This window comes from Ranitomeya imitator, chromosome 9 (genome assembly GCF_032444005.1).
Source record: "Ranitomeya imitator isolate aRanImi1 chromosome 9, aRanImi1.pri, whole genome shotgun sequence".
Taxonomy (NCBI): domain Eukaryota; kingdom Metazoa; phylum Chordata; class Amphibia; order Anura; family Dendrobatidae; genus Ranitomeya; species Ranitomeya imitator.
The window spans coordinates 34,859,450-34,881,073 of NC_091290.1; the positions used below are offsets into that span (position 1 = coordinate 34,859,450).

Genomic DNA, 21,624 nt, shown 5'->3' on the forward strand with positions numbered 1-21,624 from the left:
AAATAGTATATTGCACAGCCACGTAGTATATTGCCCAGTTACGTAGTATATTGCACAGCCACGTAGTATATTGCCCAGTTACGTAGTATATTGCCCAGCCACGTAGTATATTGCTCAGTCACGTAGTATATTGCTCAGTCACGTAGTATATTGCGCAGCCACGTAGTATATTGCCCAGTTACGTAGTATATTGCCCAACCACGTAGTATATTGCCCAGCCACATAGTATATTGCCCAGCTACATAGTATATTGCCCAGTCACGTAGTATAATGCCCAGTCATGTAGTATATTGCCCAGTGACATAGTATATTGCCCAGTGACGTAGTATATTGCCCAGTCACGTAGTATATTGCCCAGCCAAGTAGTATATTGCCCAGTGACGTAGTCACATGACCGTGACGTCATGGCAGGTCTTTCTAGCGCAGGGTCTGTAATAACGTTGCAGTCACATGACTGTGACGTCATGGCAGGTTCTTGTCACGCAGGCGCGCAGGGCCTGTGATGACGTCGCAGTCACATGACCGTAACGTCATGGCAGGTCCTTCTGCCATACCATCTTTGCCACCGGAAACTGCAGCGGAAGATGGCGGCCGGCGGGAGCGGCTCAGCGTACAACAGAGGGTGAGTATAGCAGGTTTTTTGTTTTTTTAAAATTATTTTTAACATTACTTTTTTACTATTGATGCCGCATAGGCAGCATCAATAGTAAAAGGTTAATAGCGGCGGTAACGGAGTGCGTTACCCGCGGCATAACGCGGTCCGTTACCGCCGGCATTAACCCTGTGTTAGCGGTGACCGGAGGGGAGTATGCGGGCGACAGGCACTGACTGCGGGGAGTAAGGAGCGGCCATTTTCTTCCGGACTGTGCCCGTCGCTGATTGGTCGTGGCAGCCATGACAGGCAGCTGGCGAGACCAATCAGCGAATGAATAACCGTGACAGGAGGACAGACAGACAGACGGAAGTGACCCTGAGACAATTATATAGTAGATGGAACCTATTTGTAATATCATTTTTTTTTTGTGGTATTTGTTGATGTTTTGGCATCAAAATTGATTAGAATGGCACAAGTGGATCATGACTTTTACGCCAAAAAAAAGCCTTTGATTTTTGCCATTTTTTTTTTTTGCCATTTGTTGTCTACTAACCCCTAGGGTCTATCAGTGCCCATCAGATTTCAGAGCAGACAGCGAGCCTCCTCACATCGGCTCAGGCAGCATCTTAATTCTGGGCAGCGACCCAAACTGGTGATGCACAGCAAAGAACCGAATAAAGAAGGTAATTGTCTACAGATGATGCTGGCTCTTTATCTTTGTATAAAACGTTTTTATGGAAAGTGGCCTTAATTCCAATTTCCCACACAGTAGGGAAGTCCAGACCTCTGCATGTCATCCGTAAAATAACAAAGTAGTTGATGGCAAGTGCTGAATCGCTGAGTTTTGAGAAAGTACTTGATGCACTTAAACGGAATTCAAGGGGTTCAAACACTATAAGGGTACGTCAACACGCTGGCATCAAATTCTGCGCCAAATAATCCGAGCCTGACGCTTGAATTTCTGCTGCGGATTTGCTGCTAGTGATGCAACAAAACAGCACAAAAATAGGTCTAATTGTGCAAAACTAAGGGAAAATGGCCATCATGCTTTTTATTTTCATGGCTGTTTTTTTTTTTTTCATCCCCAACCAGATTTCTTCTGCTGCATGTGAATACATACATGTATACACATTGCATTTTTAGCTCTTATAGAGAAGTTTATGAAAAAAATGCATTAAAGAAAAAAAAAAATTGACGAAGAAAAAAATTATTGGTATTTAATATTGACTTATAGCCAAAGTCTGCTTTTTATTTTTTTTTTATTTTATTTTTTTAAAAAGCAGAAAGCCAAAAATTGACAGCAAAAAATGCAGCATGTGAAACAAACCTGAATCCGCACGTGACGTCTTTCAGGTGGACGCGCTCCGAAACGTGCCGGAAAAAGCGCATGGGAAACACTCAAAAAAGGGACGTATGCATTTCTAATATTCATTTCTGGAATATTGATTTAACCCCTTCACCACCTTGTGATTTTCCGTTTTTGCATTTTCGTTTTTTGCTCCCATTCTTTCCCAGAGCCGTAACTTTTTTTTTTTCCCATCAATATGGCCATGTGAGGGCTTGTTTTTTTTTTTGTGGAACGAGTTGTACTTTTTAATGACACCATTGGTTTTACCATATAGTGTACCGAAAAAAAAAAATCCAAGTGTGGAGAAATTGCAAAAAAAAAAAAAAAAAAGGGGAATTCCACAGCTGTCATTATGATTCTCCAAGTTATTACGAGTTTGCAGATACCAAACATGTATAAGTTCTTCTTTATTTAAGTAGTGAAAAAAATCCAAAGTTTAAAAAAAAAAAAAAAAAAAAAAAGCCACAGTTTTCCGAGACCTGAAGCATCTCAATTTTTCGGGATCTGGGGCTGGGTGATGGCTTATTTTTTGCGCGCCGAGCTGACGTTTTTATTGATACCATTTTGGATTAGATATGATCTTTTGTTCGCCTCTTATTATACGTTATTGTAATACTGCAGCAACCAAGAAAATCATAATTGTGGCATTTTTTTTTCTCATTATGTCGTTTACAGATCGGATTAATTTACGGTAGTTTATATTTTGATAGATTGAGATTTTCTGAACGCAGTGATAGCAAATGTGTGTATTTTTTATTTATTGTATTATTTTGAATGGGGCAAAAGGGGGTGATTTTTACTTTTAAATTTCTTTGATTTTTTTTTTTTTATACTTTTTAAAACATTTTTTTACTTGCTTCAATAGTCTCCTTAAGGCTATGTGCACACGTAGAATGGTCCTCTGCCGATTTTTCCGCAGCGGATTTGATGAATCCGCAGGGCAAAACACTGCGTTTTTCCTATGGATTTATAGCAGATTTATTGCGGTTTTTGTGCGGATTCCACTGCGCTTTTACACCTGCGACTTTCTATTACGGAGCAGGTGTAAAACCGCTGCGGATTCCGCACAAAGAATTGACATGCTGCGGAATGTAAACCGCTGCATTTCTGCGCGTTTTTTTCTGCAGCATGTGCACTGCAGATTGCGTTTCCTATAGGTTTACATTGCATGGGAAACTGCTGCGGAAACGCTGCAGATCCGCAGCAAAATCCGCAGCGTGTGAGCATAGCCTAAGAGACTTGAAGCTGCCATCTTCTGATCACTTGTGCTACACATAGCAGGGCTTCAGCATAAATCCTCATCTGCTATGAATGCCAGCCAAATCAAATCAGCTGTCATGTGCCGGAAAAGATATGACTTAGCGCCGGAACCCGCATCTAATGCCGGGTGCGAAAAAACTCATATATATATGTCATAGGTTGTGAACGGGTTAAACAAAAAGAAAGAAGAAAAAGTGACCGAAAAGTGCCAATTCAAACCATGACCCAAAAATGGTGGAAAAAAAAAAAGCTAAAAAATAATATTTGCTGGTGATGAAAAACAAGAAACAAATTAGACCCAGGAAGTGACCATAAAAAAGATGCTTCGGGGCAAAAATCTCCAACGTGGTCCTGAAGCATCTTTCTCTTGGAGAACATGGCAGGTTCACTCGTGCATAAAAGAGGTCGCCTTGTGGGCATACCACTAGGCCTCATTCAAACCATCCATTTTATTTTTTTTTTACCATTTTCATCAGTGATTGGTTAAAGTGCCCGTTTTTTTTACCATCAGTGATTTTCTTGATACTAGAGGGTATGTACTGACTGCTTTGAAACGACTGTACTGGAGAAGGATTGACTTAAATGGGTATTCCCATCCCCAAGATCCTATCCCAATATGTAGTAGGTGTAATAATAATAATATTAGCAAATACCTCCAATTAGAAATGTAGTATAGTTCTTCTGATTCGCTGTATCTCTTTCCTCATGTGAAACGATTGGGTATCCATGGTTACGACTACTGCAGTAGTGACAGCTAGTGGCTATTGGTCGTAACCATGGATGCACACGAGGAAAGAGACAGAGCGAATCAGAAAAACTAGACTACATATCTAATTGGAGGTATTTGCTAATATTATTATTATTACACCTACTGCATATTGGGATAGGATCTCGGAGATGGGAATACCCCTTTAATATTGTGAGGCTCTTGTGTTTTACATAACTGTGATATAAATAGGGCAGAATTTCTGGCTTGTTTTTTATGGGGTGTTCAGCATTTGTGGTACATCTGCAAATCATCTAAATGTGCTTACGTTCGGTTCCCAGGATCCGCTCCACCATTGCATGCCAGAATCCCTTCCTAAAATTAACACTTAAAACAACATCTGGTTTCAAATTTTCGTAGAAAAGTCTAGTTGGAGAATGAGCTTCCCATAAAAGAGGCTCTCCATCATTGTCCCCAGAAAAAATGGTTTGTATTTTAGCCGATGCCAGGGTGAACACACTTTGCTGGCCAGTATGGAATGAAATGTATCACACCATCACCGTCAATCATTAACCGGCCATTGACGCCATTTGTAAATAAACCGGTGATGCGATTTCCATCTGCTTTTGTTCCACGTGTCGATTTTTACCAGCTCTGTGTCATCTGTTCTTCTCGTTTGCAAAAAATAACTAAAAAAAAAATTCTCCTGCTATCAAGCAGTGTATGAAAAATGGGCAGAATGTGGATCCAGGATATAGCATCTGTGTGTTGTTGTTTTTAATGCAGAACATTGGTCTGAAAAATATAATGGCGCCTGGCATTACACAGACGGTAAGCCACTTGTGCACTTGACTGTGCTGTGAAAAAATAAAGGCACAACTGATGTTTGCTAGAAAATCCCTAGCTGATTCATAGCAAATTGAGAGTAGGGCAGAGTAAGGCCGGGGTCACACTCGCGAGAGCAATGCGACAAACTCGCACGAGTCTCTCTCATCAATACCCGGCACTGCCGCCGGCACTCTGGACCGGAGCGTTCAGCTGCATAGAAATACAAGAAGAACGGCAGTATAGCTGGGGTATGCAGTATAATAACTGTCGGTACTGCTATCCTCAGTGGCTCATGTGATTTGTTGTGCAGTACTTGCATTGTCAGTACTGCTATCCTCAGTGCCTCATGTGATCTGTTGCGCAGTACTTGCGTTGTCGGTACTGCTATCCTCAGTGGCTCATGTGATTTGTTGCACAGTACTTGCGTTGTCAGTACTGCTATCCTCAGTGGCTCATGTGATTTGTTGCACAGTACTTGCATTGTCGGTACTGCTATCCTCAAAGGCTGATGTGATCTGTTGCGCAGTACTTGTGTTATCGGTACTGCTATCCTCAGTGGCTGATGTGATCTGTTGCACAGTACTTGTGTTGTCGGTACTGCTATCCTCAGTGGCTCATGTGATTTGTTGCACAGTACTTGCATTGTCGGTACTGCTATCCTCAAAGGCTGATGTGATCTGTTGCGCAGTACTTGTGTTATCGGTACTGCTATCCTCAGTGGCTCATGTGATCTGTTGCGCAGTACTTGCGTTGTCGGTACTGCTATTTTCAGTGGCTCATGTGATCTGTTGTGCAGTACTTGCACTGTCGGTACTGCTACCCTCAGTGGCTCATGTGATATGTTGCACAGTACTTGCGTTGTTGGTACTGCTATCCTCAGTGGCTCATGTGATCTGTTGCGCAGTACTTGCGTTGTTGGTACTGCTATTTTCAGTGGCTCATGTGATATGTTGCACAGTACTTGCGTTGTTGGTACTGCTATCCTCAGTGGCTCATGTGATCTGTTGCGCAGTACTTGCGTTGTTGGTACTGCTATTTTCAGTGGCTCATGTGATATGTTGCACAGTACTTGTGTTGTCGGTACTGCTATCCTCAGTGGCTGATGTGATCTGTTGCGCAGTACTTGCACTGTCGGTACTGCTATCCTCAGTGGCTGATGTGATCTGTTGCGCAGTACTTGTGTTGTCGGTACTGCTATCCTCAGTGGCTGATGTGATATGTTGCGCAGTACTTGCGATATCGGTACTTTTATCCTCAGTGGCTGATGTGATCTGTTGCGCAGTACTTGCGATATCGGTACTTTTATCCTCAGTGGCTGATGTGATCTGTTGCGCAGTACTTGTGTTGTCAGTACTTTTATCCTCAGTGGCTGATGTGATCTGTTGCACAGTACTTGCGTTGTCGATACTGCTATCCTCAGTGGCTCATGTGATCTGTTGCGCAGTACTTGCGTTGTCGGTACTGCTATCCTCAGTGGCTCATGTGATCTGTTGTGCAGTACTTGCGTTGTCGGTACTGCTATCCTCAGTGGCTGATGTGATCTGTTGCCCAGTACTTGTGTTGTCGCTACTGCTATCCTCAGTGGCTGATGTGATCTGTTGCCCAGTACTTGCGTTGTCTGTACTGCTATCCTCAGTGGCTGATGTGATCTGTTGCGCAGTACTTGCGTTGTCGGTACTGCTAACCTCAGTGGCTGATGTGATCTGTTGCGCAGTACTTGTGTTGTCGGTACTGCTATCCTCAGTGGCTGATGTGATCTGTTGCGCAGTACTTGCATTGTCGGTACTGCTATCCTCAGTGGCTGATGTGATCTGTTGCGCAGTACTTGCGTTGTAGGTACTTCTATCCTCAGTGGCTGATGTGATCTGTTGCGCAGTACTTGCATTGTCGGTACTGCTATCCTCAGTGGCTGATGTGATCTGTTGCGCAGTACTTGTGTTGTCGGTCGTACTATCCTCAGTGGCTCATGTGATCTGTTGCGCAGTACTTGCATTGTCGGTAATGCTATCCTCAGTGGCTGATGTGATCTGTTGCGCAGTACTTGCATTGTCGGTACTGCTATCCTCAGTGGCTGATGTGATCTGTTGCGCAGTACTTGTGTTGTCGGTCGTGCTATCCTCAGTGGCTGATGTGATCTGTTGCGCAGTACTTGCGTTGTCGGTACTGCTATCCTCAGTGGCTGATGTGATCTGTTGCGCAGTACTTGTGTTGTCGGTACTGCTATCCTCAGTGGCTGATGTGATCTGTTGCGCAGTACTTGCGTTGTCGGTACTGCTATCCTCAGTGGCTGATGTGATCTGTTGCGCAGTACTTGTGTTGTCGGTACTGCTATCCTCAGTGGCTGATGTGATCTGTTGCGCAGTACTTGCGTTGTCGGTACTGCTATCCTCAGTGGCTCATGTGATCTGTTGCGCAGTACTTGCGTTGTCGGTACTGCTATCCTCAGTGGCTGATGTGATCTGTTGCGCAGTACTTGTGTTGTCGGTACTGCTATCCTCAGTGGCTGATGTGATCTGTTGCGCAGTACTTGCGCTGTCGGTACTGCTATCCTCAGTGGCTGATGTGATCTATTGCACAGTACTTGCGTTGTCGCTACTGATCTCCTCAGTGGCTGATGTGATCTATTGCCCAGTACTTGCGTTGTTGCTACTGATCTCCTCAGTGGCTGATGTGATCTATTGCCCAGTACTTGCGTTGTCGCTACTGATCTCCTCAGCGGCTGATGTGATCCATTGTGCATTGTGGCCACTGCATCGAATTAGCGATAACTGCAAGCGAACAGCAGAGAATCCTTTTCAAAAAAATTATATCATCATAAAATGGCACTTTTCGGCACATGGGTGCTCTGGATTTTTTTTTATTAGTATTATGATTATGGGGAGTTCTTGAGGCATTTTTTGCTGCACACAGTAACCATAAAATCACAGATTAAATACTGTAGGACATAAAACAATTGTCCCTTTATTAGCAGGAGTCGCTCGTGGCACAGCTGAACAACAGTGGTCTTTTGGTGCAAGAATAGTTTGAATATTTCTGAATGTTCACTTCATTTTTGCTGGTTTGTCACTTAGGGCTTTGTATGGACTGTTTCTTCTGTGTTACTTGTGGAATGTGAATAAACTAATGCAAAATTAATTAAAAAGAAGAAAAGTCAGGGTTTTCCAAATCCGCCACCCAGATTACTGTACTCCTTCCTAGAGACCCTTTTTTAAAAATAAAATAAAAATAAAGAAAAGCTTAATCCTGATTCATTGATTTAGGCAATTCTTCCACCTTCCCCTTGTACTCATGTTGGTAAATGTTTCCATAACATATTGATAGTTGGCTATCCACTATCTTGTGATTTTGATATTGGCATTGTGACTATTCTAGACTTGTACTTCTTATTATTTCAGGAAATCTGCATGTACATTAGCAGGAATAGTCTGACTCGGACCCTTTCTTTTGTATTCAAGCATCTAATGAGCGTGTGCAAAGGCCATTGGAAGGGAGGGGGAGCTGTGACTTCGCCTATTGTGGATCCTGTGTAATCAGCTGTGTATAGAGGAGTTACTTGTTATTGTAATCTTACCTGTGATGATAAGGAGCCTGCTGAAAAGTCTTCTGAAAAGAACAGGAGATAATAACCCGAGTGGCCAGTATGAAAATTACAAGATTTATTTTTTTGGGTACAAATTGAAATATGAATAAAAAAGCAATGGTAATTTTCTGATTATATATATATTTTTTAAGTACTTTCTTTCCATTGTTTGGGCACAGATTAAATTGATTATTTTAAAACCTTTTTGGTCTAAGAGATTATTACACAACCCTTTTGGGTCCGCAAGTATAAATTTACGACTAATGTTCCGGTAGAAAGCCTACGAGCAGATAATGAGTGCCAATAAACCATTTAGCAATTTGATTGCTTCTCATTTGAAGGTACCGATACAATCTGCATGAGGGTGAATGATATTTTAGGTGTCCATACAGTTTGTAAATGGTTCCTTCTTAGGGTAGAGTCACTCGACCGTTTTCTCCGCTTTAGAAATAAAAAATGGGCTGATTATTCTGATCAGAGTTTAATCAGACTGGCATCAGTTTTTCTCGGACATAAAGAGGAAAAAAAAAGTTTCTCCATTCCGTCATTCTATGAAAATCATCCGAGTTCAATCTGATTTTTTTTTTCATGGACCTTTAGATTTGCATTGCTGATTTTGTTCTAACAAAATTGGACATATCGCTATTATTTTTATTTATTTTTTGCCGCGGACCACTCATTCCGAGGATAATAATCAGAGCTGTGCACAGCCCCGTAGAATATCGTAAGTGTCTTTCATAGAATAGCACTAGTACAAGAAAATCCGTCATGTGCACGAGCCCTTACACCTAGATATTGGATCTGACAAATATTACTATATAGCCTGCATTTTCTCATTTGTAGGCTCATTACTGCCATGTTTATACGCTCGCTTGGCTGATAATTGGCCTCTCCAAAAAAGATCCGACCGCAGGGACCCCCATGATTTTGAGAATGGGGCTCTGAAGAGCTCTGTGTGATCGGAGCAGAAGTGAAGCATTACCCTTCCGCATTGTTTGCCGATTTTCTCTGTATCACTTCCGAGTTTTCAAATCTTTTATCATATATTTACTAATAGAGATTTATATATTTATACTCTACTCTTGACTGTATACTATCCATTTATGGGTAATTTAGCCACTACTTAATCATACACTTGATACAAGTTCACTTTATTTCTTGTTTTTTTTTTCTAGTGTTCTTTTTGGCACCTTTTGTTTGCTTCCATTCTTTCCAAGGCAGCAGTATAACAGCACATCGGAAAGTTGTCAAGCTGCCATGCAGCAGAGGGTTGCTCACGGTGGAGTCATACATCATTACTAGGTGGTTTTCACTTGTCTGATATTCATGGTCCATGTAGGGACCGAGAAGCACGGATTGGCCACGGGTCTTTATAGGACTGTGAAAATGTTGAGTTTGGGTCAGGAGTTCCACAACCGTTGCGTACACTGCAGTCCATACTTAGACCTTGAATTTTTGGATGTGGGTATAAATATATAACAGGATGAAATCTAACTATAACTTGTATATTTTTGTAGGTTACGCAGAAACAGTTCTTCCGATAAACTGCTCCGAGACACAAAAGAAAGGACAAAGAAACTAGATAGGAAAGTTCTCTCGACTTCCAATCTTTTCAGTGGTAAGAACATAACAGAGATAATAAATGGAAATGTATGCCTTGGAAATATTCTGATACAATAGTGGTGTCCGTGGCCAGAAATAAAGTGTTTCACTTTGGTAAACCAACTATTTTTTTTTAGAAAAATATCAGAAATTCTGTTTAGAGATCACAGTCTTAAAGTCCTATATTGAATTATTGTCGGCAGTGATAGTTGCATCCTCCTTAGCCGATGTTGGTTGTAATGTTCATATCCTTCATAGACATTAACAAATAATGTTCTGTTTACAGTGGTGAGAAAATATCATATTTCATATCAATATCATAATCCACCTCTCGTGTCTCCCCTTTTCCTCATAGTTTGTAAGCTTACGAGCAGGGCCCTCACTCCTCTTGGTATCTGTTTTGAACTGTATTTCTGTTATGCTGTAATGTCTATTGTATGTACAAGTCCCCTCTATAATTTGTAAAGCGCTGCGGAATATGTTGGCGCTATATAAATAAAAATTATTATTATTATTATTATATTATTATTATATTTTAATGGTCGTGAATAGCATAGAAATATCACGCTACTTGTATATTTATTGCCCTGTACTGATTCTGATTTACCTTTTTTTGATATGTCACATAAATATCTTTCAGGTCCCCCTTCGTCAAAACGGGGAAATTACAATATAGGTGAGTGTTAATTTTTCAAATTGCTATTGTTTTCCTCATCTTTAAATGGGTTGTCTGGTTAAATATTATTGATGGCTTAGCTTTCGGATAATTTATCGAATTTATCAATATCGGATTAATGGGGTTCCGACACCTGGCACCTCCATTGATCATCTGTTATAAGCTCTGGTACACATTGAACGGAGCTGCAATTCATAGTGTGGCAGCTGCTGCCGGGTCCTGCAGATCAGCTCCTATTCTCTTGATCACCAATACTGTAAATCACAATTTATGAGAGGGGCTGTGTCATTATTATTGTTTTTTTTATTGACTTTTGCATAGTATATGTTAGTTTTGAGGAACATCTGATTTCCAGTTAATATTATAAACCATTGTCATTTTTGTCTTTATGATTTTTTATGATTTTTTACCTATTTCATCGTCCTAATACAAGGGAGCATGTTTTTATTACAACTTCCCATAATAGCCCTATATTACTTTGTGCTTTAAATTAATTAATGATTTCCGTTTCTATATAGATGGTATGAGCATTAAAGTTTTTCTCCGTGGTCGACCAATTACGATGTATATACCTTCCTGCATAAAAAACCATGATGACCAGAAACCAGAACTTCCGAGTGAGAAGCTGCAATTAGAATGGGTGTATCCTTATACTGAGCCTTAATGCCTGATAAAACCTCACTTCTGCTATTATGATGTCTCCTCTCATAAAGGGGCCGTTCCATAAAGGACCTATTCACAGTACAGGTAGTAAATGTAAGATTGCTGGAGGTCTCGTGACTGGGAACTCCAATGGTCACAAGATTGGAGGTTCTTAAAATTGTAGTGTGAATGGAAGCTGTAGTGAGCATGTGCGACCACTGAGCATGTGCGACCACTGCCCATTCACTTTCTATAGGTGTGGTGGTCACACATGCTCAATAACGTTTTATTCACACAGCGCAGAGGACTTTGTTACCCTCCTTTTTGGATTAGTGGGGTCTCAGCAGTTGAATTCCCAGCAGTCATAAATTTATCATACATTCTGTGTTTCAGTGACAAATGTTGTTCATGTGACAACCAAAGCATTGATCGGCATGCAAACAATCTGGTGTGTATGGGGGCCTCCTGGCTCTCGCATGACAGATGATGTCAGGGGAAGAAGGATCGGGCAAGTTTGAGTTCAATCTGCCCATCCCTATAGAGAACTCATGTACGCTCGGCTGATCTGAGCATTCATGTGTATGAGAGCGTCAAAGAAGATGGATGTTGGTCGACTGCCATCCAGGTTATATTGGCACTTTAGGTTATGTGGACTCAGTGTCTTTTTCAGGTGAATTTTATCTGGAACCTGCCTGAAAAGTGCCAAAAAAACCCACCAAAAAGTATGAACATACGCACAGCGATGTCAAAACGACTTGCTGTGCATATAATCAGTCTTTTGTAACTTCTTTTAGGCTTTGAAAGCCGTGAAGTGGCTAAAGGAAGCGATCAAGGTGCTACTGTGAAATACATAAAATTAAAAGGGAAAAAAAGCTTTTTTTGAATATAAAAAGAGCATTTTAGATTACCGTATATCCAATGACTTTTTTTCTAAAAGAAATTGGAACAATTTACTGTAGAGACACTTGTGACTCCGGAGCTTATAGTACATGTAACTTGGGTAGTCCACGCGCCTTATCTTTACCGAAACTTTGACTAAGGAGATCTCCTTAACCCGTTCTGCACCCTTAGTTATGGTTGTCGCGGCCGTGATTCACGATGCAATCTGCGTATGTTGCAGTCCGGAGAAGTTATCTATTTCACCGCGTGCGTCATAGTCCTCTGTGATGTAAACCGGGGAACGCAGCGACACTTTTTACGGCACACGGACTGCGTTCGCTGGTAAGTCTTGGGGGAAGGAGACCTTTTGGGAAGGCGTGAAGTTGGTGAATTTCTGCTTTTAACTGTAGAGGTTTGATCAGGAAAGTCATTTACAATTTCACTTGTCGATAATTTTTGGGTAAATTCCATGTAAAACACAATCATTGTTCTTACGTGGGTTATTCTTGTTTTCCTTCTGCATTAAAGTCAGTAAGATACGTATACTGTGGTTTACAAAAAATGCAGCGAACATATTGATTACGCACCGATGGAATATGAATGGTAATGCAGATAAAAATTGTCCAATTGTTTTCTACATAAAAATATACTTATTTTATTATTTAATTATTCTGCAAGCATTGCAAAGTTCAGATTTTTTTTTTTTTTTTTTACAATTATTCATTATATTATTTTGCTTTATTTTCTCCAAAAAACGCTATGCTTCAGAGCTGTTTTAATGCCAATTCCATGCATCATTAGAAACAAGATGCTTTCCTTTAACCCATTATCTACCAATGTCCTTTTTTTGGGACGCCTAATCTTTTGCTTCTAGCAACTAAGATTTTATAATTTTTAGAATTAGGTCCAATTTTTTGTGTTGCGTTTGTAAAATGAATGTTTTCAAAATAGGAAATCATGTCATTGTCATTTTTAATTGAATATTGGGACGCCCTTTTCTGAAAAATCCGTAAAATTAAAATTTCTAATTTGGCAAGTAATGGGTTAAGCTTCTTCGGACGTCCGTACATATCTGTCCGAACACGGACCGCAATGCCGTACTGGCGACAGGACTCTCGACCTGAGCAGGACAGCTTCATATGTGTCTGAGCCAGTGCAAAAAAAAAAATCATAATTTTAGAAGAAAAAAATAGTTTATCTCTAAAACCTTTTTTTCCTATCACTATCTATATCAAACAAAATTGTCACACTGTCAACGAGAACTAATATTAAACTTTTACCTTCTGTTGGGCACGTGGGCAAAAGTCATTATGATGGGAGCTGGAGGTGAGCTGTAATATTGGGAACGGTGGATTCTGTGGTAGCTACTATAAATAGAGATGTAATTGCAAGAGTTAAAAATTGCAAGCTTTTTTACTAAAAAATATATATATTTTTTAGAGATATGTAAAATTAAATGTTTTTTTTTTTTTAATGTACCGTATTTAGCATAAAACCTTTTTCTGTTAACACATTTCTTTTAAGATTTATAACGAAAAAAGCACATTTTTAAAATGATTTTTTTTTTTAGAGCCTCTTTTGGCAGATTTAAAAGAATAGACAAAATAACTCCCACTTTATATACTATAAAACTGGGAATCTACAAAATGGAGAAAATTGTTTTTTTTTTTTTCTAAATCCAAAGTTACTTTATACTTAATAACTCCCTTTAAATGGTTTTTCTGGTTTAGAATAGAAACTCGGTCAGTGACACATGGTGGAGAGCAACTAAAAGAATGTCTTTCTTTCTGGAAGATCAGGCCCTGTATGTGGGGATGACCTATATATTTCACTGAGTACCAAGTTGCCATTCATTATTCCTGAGGCTGAGCTCCACCAACAAGAATGAAGATTGAATAGTCCCCTCCAGATAGCAGCAGATCACTTGGGGTCCTAATAACAGGATATTCTGTAATCAACTTATGGTCAGGAGATCCGTGGGAAAACAAAGACTGTGCAAAATGGAAAACACAACTGACTTTTATTTTTTGTAATATAATGGAATGTACATAACTTTCACATATCCTTTGCTCTTTCCACCATTGCTGATCACACATAGTTTAGCTGTCCACCCGGATGGAGTGAAAGTGGCCTCTGGACAAACAGCTGGAGTGGACAAGGATGGTAAGGTGAGAAGCGCATGTACCTTTCACAGTCACCTCATTTGCTTAGAGACCATAGACAAATTGCCCACATTATGTATTATTAATGGCCTTTGGCTCAATATCGAGCCATGGCGACTTGATGGAGGAACGCTCTGTAGGAAGATCATCTTGTCCAAGCCTAGATAGGTCCACCAGGGTCTTCTCCTCCATTATCTTGATCGTATCAAGCCATTGGGTTGCTGGTCTTCCTCTTCGCCTTGTTCCTTCTATTCTTCTGACCATGATGTCCTTCTCAAATCTCAAATTGCGCACAACAGGCAATTTAAACACTTTCCTCTATTCCCTTGTCGTTATTAAAAAGCTAAAAATACTGGAGCCTTGGGTCAGATAACTTTTACTTTTTGTCCTCTACTGTCAACTATCACCTGCCTTAGTATTTTCCTTGTCTAGGCATCATTTTAGGTCTGTGTGGGTTTCCTCCGGGTTCTCCGGTTTCCTCCCACACTCCTATGACATACCGATACGGAATCGAGATTGTGAGCCCCAATGAGGACAGTGATGATAATGTCTGTAAAGGGCTGTGGAAGATGATAGCGCTACATGAGCAAAATCACAATGATATAACAAAGGTTGGAATTTCCCCTCGCATTAACCCCCAATTCGTGAAATTAGTCCCTGTTGTAAAAGGCTCAAATTAGCGAAGAGGGAATTGATTCAATTGTCTATAAGAAAAAGAAAAACCTTATTCACTTTAAGTTTGGAAAGTTTCTTTCGAATTTCACTCTTTGGGAAGGCTTGGTGTGACTATGTATTATAGAAGTACTTGCCATATTTCGTTTGCAGTGGCTTCTAAAAGTAGTAAAGGAATGGAGCACTATTTTTATAGTGATTCTTTAGTGGCTGCTGGCAGATACAGAAGATAGGAGAATAGGAGCTGATCTACGGTACCTGGCAGCAGCCTCTAAACCCTGTACGGACTATCCGCACACTGCTTTCAACTACCCATTGCAGGTCATAACAGCTGATTGTTGGGGATACCTGTTGTCGGACACCCACCGATCCTATATTGTTGATAATCAGTATATAAATAGTGGACAACCCCTTTAAATCATTTGCGCTGAGCAAAGCAGTTACTGTCAGGTCAATGTCCGGATAAGCCCTCCTGGTGTCCAAGGCAGGAGGTCTCAGAACGTACCTTACCCTCTCTGCAATCCATTGAAGAAAAATGGTTTATAACAATCATTGTATTTTTCTTTTTGCAGCCCATGGTGTTTATTTGGGATTCCTCATCACTTCAGATATTACATCAGCTTGGTTTGGGCTTCTTTGAAAGAGGAGTGGGTTGTCTCGCCTTCTCCACCCAGGTAAGTGTTTGTATTCTGTCTCTTCCATTCAGTACATAAAATGCCTTCCGAATTCTATAGGTTCTATAAAAGCTTTGACTTTCACCTTCCGCTCTTAAAATAAGACCATTTGTAAGTGAAGGCCAGAGGTTGGTTAAAAATATAGAAGAAGTGATAAACATTTTTTTTTTAAATTGTTTATGTTTCACTCCTGTTTTTCGGGGGTGCAAATACAGATCTCTTTACTGCTGTTAACAACAGGAAGTTTTAAGCTTAAGGAAAGATGGTTGTGACAGTTTATGTAAAAAAATAAAGAAATAATGTACCACTAGATAAAAAAGGGAATGCATCATCAGAAAATTACTAATTTGTTTAAATCAGGAAAAATTGCTAAATATATTTTTTTTTAAAACTCCTACTTCTTGTATGGGCACATGGATATTAGCAGCAATAAACTAGACCCTATATCGTGTTTATAAGTCCACTGAGCTCCTAATCTGAGCATGCTGTGATCTGGGGAAAGGTCATTGTGATGGGAAGGTGGAGAAGGTGAGCTGTCACATCACCACTGTGGATCCTATGTTGTCTTCTGTACATAGACATGTTATTCGTCATTGTAATCCTGTCTGTGATGATAATGAAGCTACTGAAAGTTGTCTGTACAGAGTAGGAACTGTGACTCAAGTATAGGGCCTAGTGGCAAGTTGTAAAGTCTGTCTGAGGCTTCCTTGTACAGATTTGGCTTTGGACACTTCGTGTAGCAGATCCCAGAGAAATGACGGCCATTGCAATTTAATCTCTATACAGAAATTTGGACTCACTGGGAAGCCACAGGGGTTGTGTCCATGGAGTAGCTGCTGACTGGAGGAGCGAGCCTGAAGCAAGAGTAGTACAACTAGCCAGGTCAGGAATCGGGAGGATAGAACCCGGGGCAGAATAGGGTGACAAAACCATAGACAAGTGAATTATCAGGGTCAAATGCTATGGGGTCAATAAAAAAAAAAAGTGGTCACTGCAGATTGTTGAAGTAGGGTGTGGTGCTGTCCTATTGGCCACTTCAGGAAGTTGAAATAGGGTGAGGTGCTGTCCTATTGGCTACTGCAGGAAGATGAAATAAGGTGTGGTGCTGTCCTATTGGCCCCTGCAGGAAGTTGAAATAGGGTATGGTGCTGTCCTATTTACCAGTGCAGGAAGTTGAAATAGGGTGAGGTGCTGTCCTATTGGCTACTGCAGGAAGATGAAATAGGGTGTGGTGCTGTCCTATTGGCCCCTGCAGGAAGTTGAAATAGGGTGTGGTGTTTTCCTATTGGCCACTGCAGGAAGTTGAAATAGGGTGTGGTGCTGTCCTATTGGCCCCTGCAGGAAGTTGAAATAGGGTGTGGTGCTGTCCTATTGGTCACTGCAGGAAGATGAAATAGGGTGTGGTGCTGTCCTATTGGCCACTGCAGGAAGATGAAATAGGGTGTGGTGCTGTCCTATTGGCCACTGCAGGAAGATGAAATAGGGTGTGGTGCTGTCCTATTGGCCACTGCAGGAAGTTGAAATAGGTTGAGGTGCTGTCCTATTGGCTACTGCAGGAAGTTGAAATAGGGTGAGGTGCTGTCCTATTGGCTACTGCAGGAAGATGAAATAGGGTGTGGTGCTGTCCTATTGGCCACTGCAGGAAGATGAAATAGGGTGTGGTGCTGTCCTATTGGCCACTGCAGGAAGATGAAATAGGGTGTGGTGCTGTTCTATTGGCCACTGCAGGAAGATGAAATAGGGTGTGGTGCTGTCCTATTGGCCACTTCAGGAAGTTAAAATAGGGTGTGGTGCTGTCCTATTGGCCACTGCAGGAAGTTGAAATAGGGTGAGGTGCAGTCCTCTTGGCTACTGCAGGAAGATGAAATAGGGTGTGGTGCTGTCCTATTGGCTACTGCAGGAAGATGAAATAGGGTGTGGTGCTGTCCTATTGGCCACTGCAGGAAGATGAAATAGGGTGTGGTGCTGTCCTATTGGCCACTGCAGGAAGATGAAATAGGGTGTGGTGCTGTCCTATTGGCCACTTCAGGAAGTTAAAATAGGGTGTGGTGATGTCCTATTGGCCACTGCAGGAAGATGAAATAGGGTGTGGTGCTGTCCTATTGGCCACTGCAGGAAGATGAAATAGGGTGTGGTGCTATCCTTATTGGCCACTGCAGGAAGATGAAATAGGGTGTGGTGCTGTCCTAATGGGCACTGAAGGAAGATGAAATAGGGTGTGGTGCTGTCCTATTGGCCACTGCATGAAGATGAAATAGGGTGTGGTGCTGTCCTATTGGCCACTTCAGGAAGATGAAATAGGGTGTGGTGCTGTCCTATTGGCCACTTCAGGAAGATGAAATAGGGTGTGGTGTTTTCCTATTGGCCACTGCAGGAAGATGAAATAGGGTGTGGTGCTGTCCTTATTGGCCACTGCAGGAAGATGAAATAGGGTGTGGTGCTGTCCTTATTGGCCACTGCAGGAAGATGAAATAGGGTGTGGTGCTGTCCTATTGGCCACTTCAGGAAGTTAAAATAGGGTGTGGTGCTGTCCTTATTGGCCACTGCAGGAAGTTGAAATAGGGTGTGGTGCTGTCCTATTGGCCACTGCAGGAAGATGAAATAGGGTGTGGTGCTGTCCTATTGGCCACTGCAGGAAGATGAAATAGGGTGTGGTGCTGTCCTATTCGCCACTGCAGGAAGATGAAATAGGGTGGGGTGCTGTCCTATTGGCCACTGCAGGAAGATGAAATAGGGTGTGGTGCTGTCCTATTGGCTACTGCAGGAAGATGAAATAGGGTGTGGTGCTGTCCTTATTGGCCACTGCAGGAAGATGAAATAGGGTGTGGTGCTGTCCTATTCGCCACTGCAGGAAGATGAAATAGGGTGTGGTGCTGTCCTATTGGCCACTGCAGGAAGATGAAATAGGGTGTGGTGCTGTCCTATTGGCCACTGCAGGAAGATGAAATAGGGTGTGGTGCTGTCCTATTGGCCACTGCAGGAAGATGAAATAGGGTGTGGTGCTGTCCTATTGGCCACTGCAGGAAGTCAATCCCATGTGCTGAGCTGCTGGACAGCACATGCCCATTCAGCCTGGTTGAATGGAATCACAGGTCCGTCCTGTTCTAGTGTCTTTGGTAGGACAACGTCTGCGCTGCCCACAGGTATTGGCTGTGATTGCTTCCATCACCACTGCCACATGGAGAGTGAAAATGGCAGATGTCTTTGGAGCAGCTCAGGCTGAAGATGTGAAAATTGGAACATTTCTGACGGTCCTTTATTTTTTTTCAATATAGTAAAATAGAAAATTGAAAAAAAAAATCTAAAATTTGTAAAAAAAAAAAAAACCCCAAACAAAATAACCCCTCTAACATAAAACCTGATTTAATCGCCAGGTGATTTTCTGCTGACACTTTCCCTTTGTAGGCTTCTATATACTTTTTTTCTGTTCCCTAATTGTTGCTTAGGGGTTTGGATTTGCTGAGCATTGCACAACGTAACCATAATGAAAGTATTTGTGATCTTCCCACAGGACTTTGGCCAATACCTTGGTGTTATAGATGACTGCAACGACCATGTGCTATCTATCTGGGATACAGTGAAAGGAAACAAGATCGCGGAGACAAAGGTTACTATCATGTTGGGATAGAAAACGTTCAAACACTTGTAAACCTGTCTGCAGCTTGTTTTTAAGCTTTCTACCGCTGTACCCCTGCGGATGTCCTGCGAGCACTGACACAGGGTAACAACAGATTTAGGCATTTCAGGCTGCAAAGGACTGGGATGGATCTGTTATTGCTGTATGCAGGGTCGCCATATGCAAATCACAGGGGAGGTGCCCAGGGGGCGTGTTAGCACACATTGACTGCATCTTTCAAGTGCACTGACACGCCCCTGTGCACTTCCAGCCTGATTTGCATATGGTTTCTATATTAGATTTCTTATGACGGAGACAAAATTAATGTGAGCACCTGGACAGACATATCAATACTTCCATATGCGAAACATGTCGATAGATTCTCTTTAACATTATTTAATAGGCAAATTCGCATTTTCGGTCTCGGCTACAGAATACATACAAATATCTATAAAAGTAAGACTGAGATTCAACCACTTAAGTAACACTCTGAGACTGCGCAGAATTAAGAATCACAGACAAGTTTCCTTACTGGATGCCCCCAACGCCTCAATATATTTATATTGATAATTTTCGCTTTCCTCATCAGCTTCTTTATGAGATCTGTGATATTCTCCGGCTTTACTGTTTCTTTCCCAGTGCACGAATGAGCCGGTGCTTTGTGTTGCTTTCAACCCTGTGGACAACTCTTACATTGTCACTGTAGGCAAGTCACATATTCACTTCTGGAGCTGGAGTGGTGCTTCACTCACAAAGAAACAGGGGATTTTTGGGGTAAGTGCCTGAAGTTGGTTGCTTTTATCCTGGGATATCTTAAAAAATCTGGGCGGCCTGTGTGTCCATTTATATCATCTGTTTGCCATCAGTCCGGCATCAGTGTACAGCCCATGTGTCCGTTTTTATAATCCGTGTGCCATCAGTGTATGGTCCGTGCATTTACTATCCGTGTGTTATCAGTGTACGACCCCGTGTGTCTGTTTTTACCATCTGGGTGCCATAAGTGTGTCAGCAATGTGTGTCCCGTTTGTCCATTTTACCATCATCAGTGTACGACCCGTGTGTCCATTTTTACAATCAGTGTGTCATCAGTGTACGGCCCGTGTGTCCGTTTTTACCATCAGTGTGTCATCAGTGTACAGCCCGTGTGTCCATTTTTACCATCAGTGTGTCATCAGTGTACGGCCCGTGTGTCCGTTTTTACCATCAGTGTGTCATCAGTGTACGGCCCGTGTGTCCGTTTTTACCATCAGTGTGTCATCAGTGTACAGCCCGTGTGTCCATTTTTACCATCAGTGTGTCATCAGTGTACGGCCCGTGTGTCCGTTTTTACCATCAGTGTGTCATCAGTGTACGGCCCGTGTGTCCGTTTTTACCATCAGTGTGTCATCAGTGTACGGCCCATGTGTCCGTTTTTACCATCAGTGTGTCATCAGTGTACGGCCCATGTGTCCGTTTTTACCATCAGTGTGTCATCAGTGTACGGCTCATATGTCCGTTTTTACCGTCCGTGTGTCATCAGTGTACGGCCCGTGTGTCCGTTTTTACCATCAGTGTGTCATCAGTGTACGGCCCGTGTGTCCGTTTTTACCATCAGTGTGTCATCAGTGTACGGCCCATATGTCCGTTTTTACCGTCCGTGTGTCATCAGTGTACGGCCCATGTGTCCATTTTACCATCCGTGTGTCATCAGTGTATGACCCCATGTGTCTGTTTATACCATCTGTGTGTCATCAGTGTGCACTGTACATGGGGACTGAACATTGGACATTGCACTGTATATGGGGACCGAACATTGGACATTGCACTGTATATGGGGACCGAATATTGGACATTGCACTGTATATGGGGACTGAACATTGGACATTGCACTGTATATGGGGACTGAACATTGGACATTGCACTGTATATGGGGACTGAACATTGGACATTGCACTGTACATGGGGACCGAATATTGGACATTGCACTGTATATGGGGACTGAACATTGGACATTGCACTGTATATGGGGACTGAACATTGGACATTGCACTGTATATGGGGACTGAACATTGGACATTGCACTGTATATGGGGACTGAACATTGGACATTGCACTGTATATGGGGACTGAACATTGGACATTGCACTGTATATGGGGACCGAACGATGGACATTGCACTGTATATGTGGACTGAACATTGGACATTGCACTGTATATGGGGACCGAACATTGGACATTGCACTGTATATGGGGACCGAACATTGGACATTGCACTGTATATGGGGACCGAACGATGGACATTGCACTGTATATGTGGACTGAACATTGGACATTGCACTGTATATGGGGACCGAACATTGGACATTGCACTGTATATGGGGACCGAACGATGGACATTGCACTGT

The 21,624-nt window shown here is 41.9% G+C and overlaps 1 protein-coding gene across 1 annotated transcript in view; it reads left to right on the forward strand.

Moving 5' to 3' along the window:
- Positions 1–21,624, forward strand: part of EML3 (EMAP like 3) — a 55,197-nt gene that overhangs the window by 19,109 nt on the left and 14,464 nt on the right. The window contains exons 5-12 of the mRNA XM_069738875.1: positions 9,835–9,935; positions 10,560–10,595; positions 11,114–11,237; positions 12,309–12,458; positions 14,215–14,284; positions 15,523–15,624; positions 19,136–19,231; positions 19,880–20,014. Of these exons, the coding sequence (XP_069594976.1) occupies positions 9,835–9,935; positions 10,560–10,595; positions 11,114–11,237; positions 12,309–12,458; positions 14,215–14,284; positions 15,523–15,624; positions 19,136–19,231; positions 19,880–20,014 (814 nt within the window). The remainder of the gene's footprint in view (positions 1–9,834; positions 9,936–10,559; positions 10,596–11,113; positions 11,238–12,308; positions 12,459–14,214; positions 14,285–15,522; positions 15,625–19,135; positions 19,232–19,879; positions 20,015–21,624) is intronic.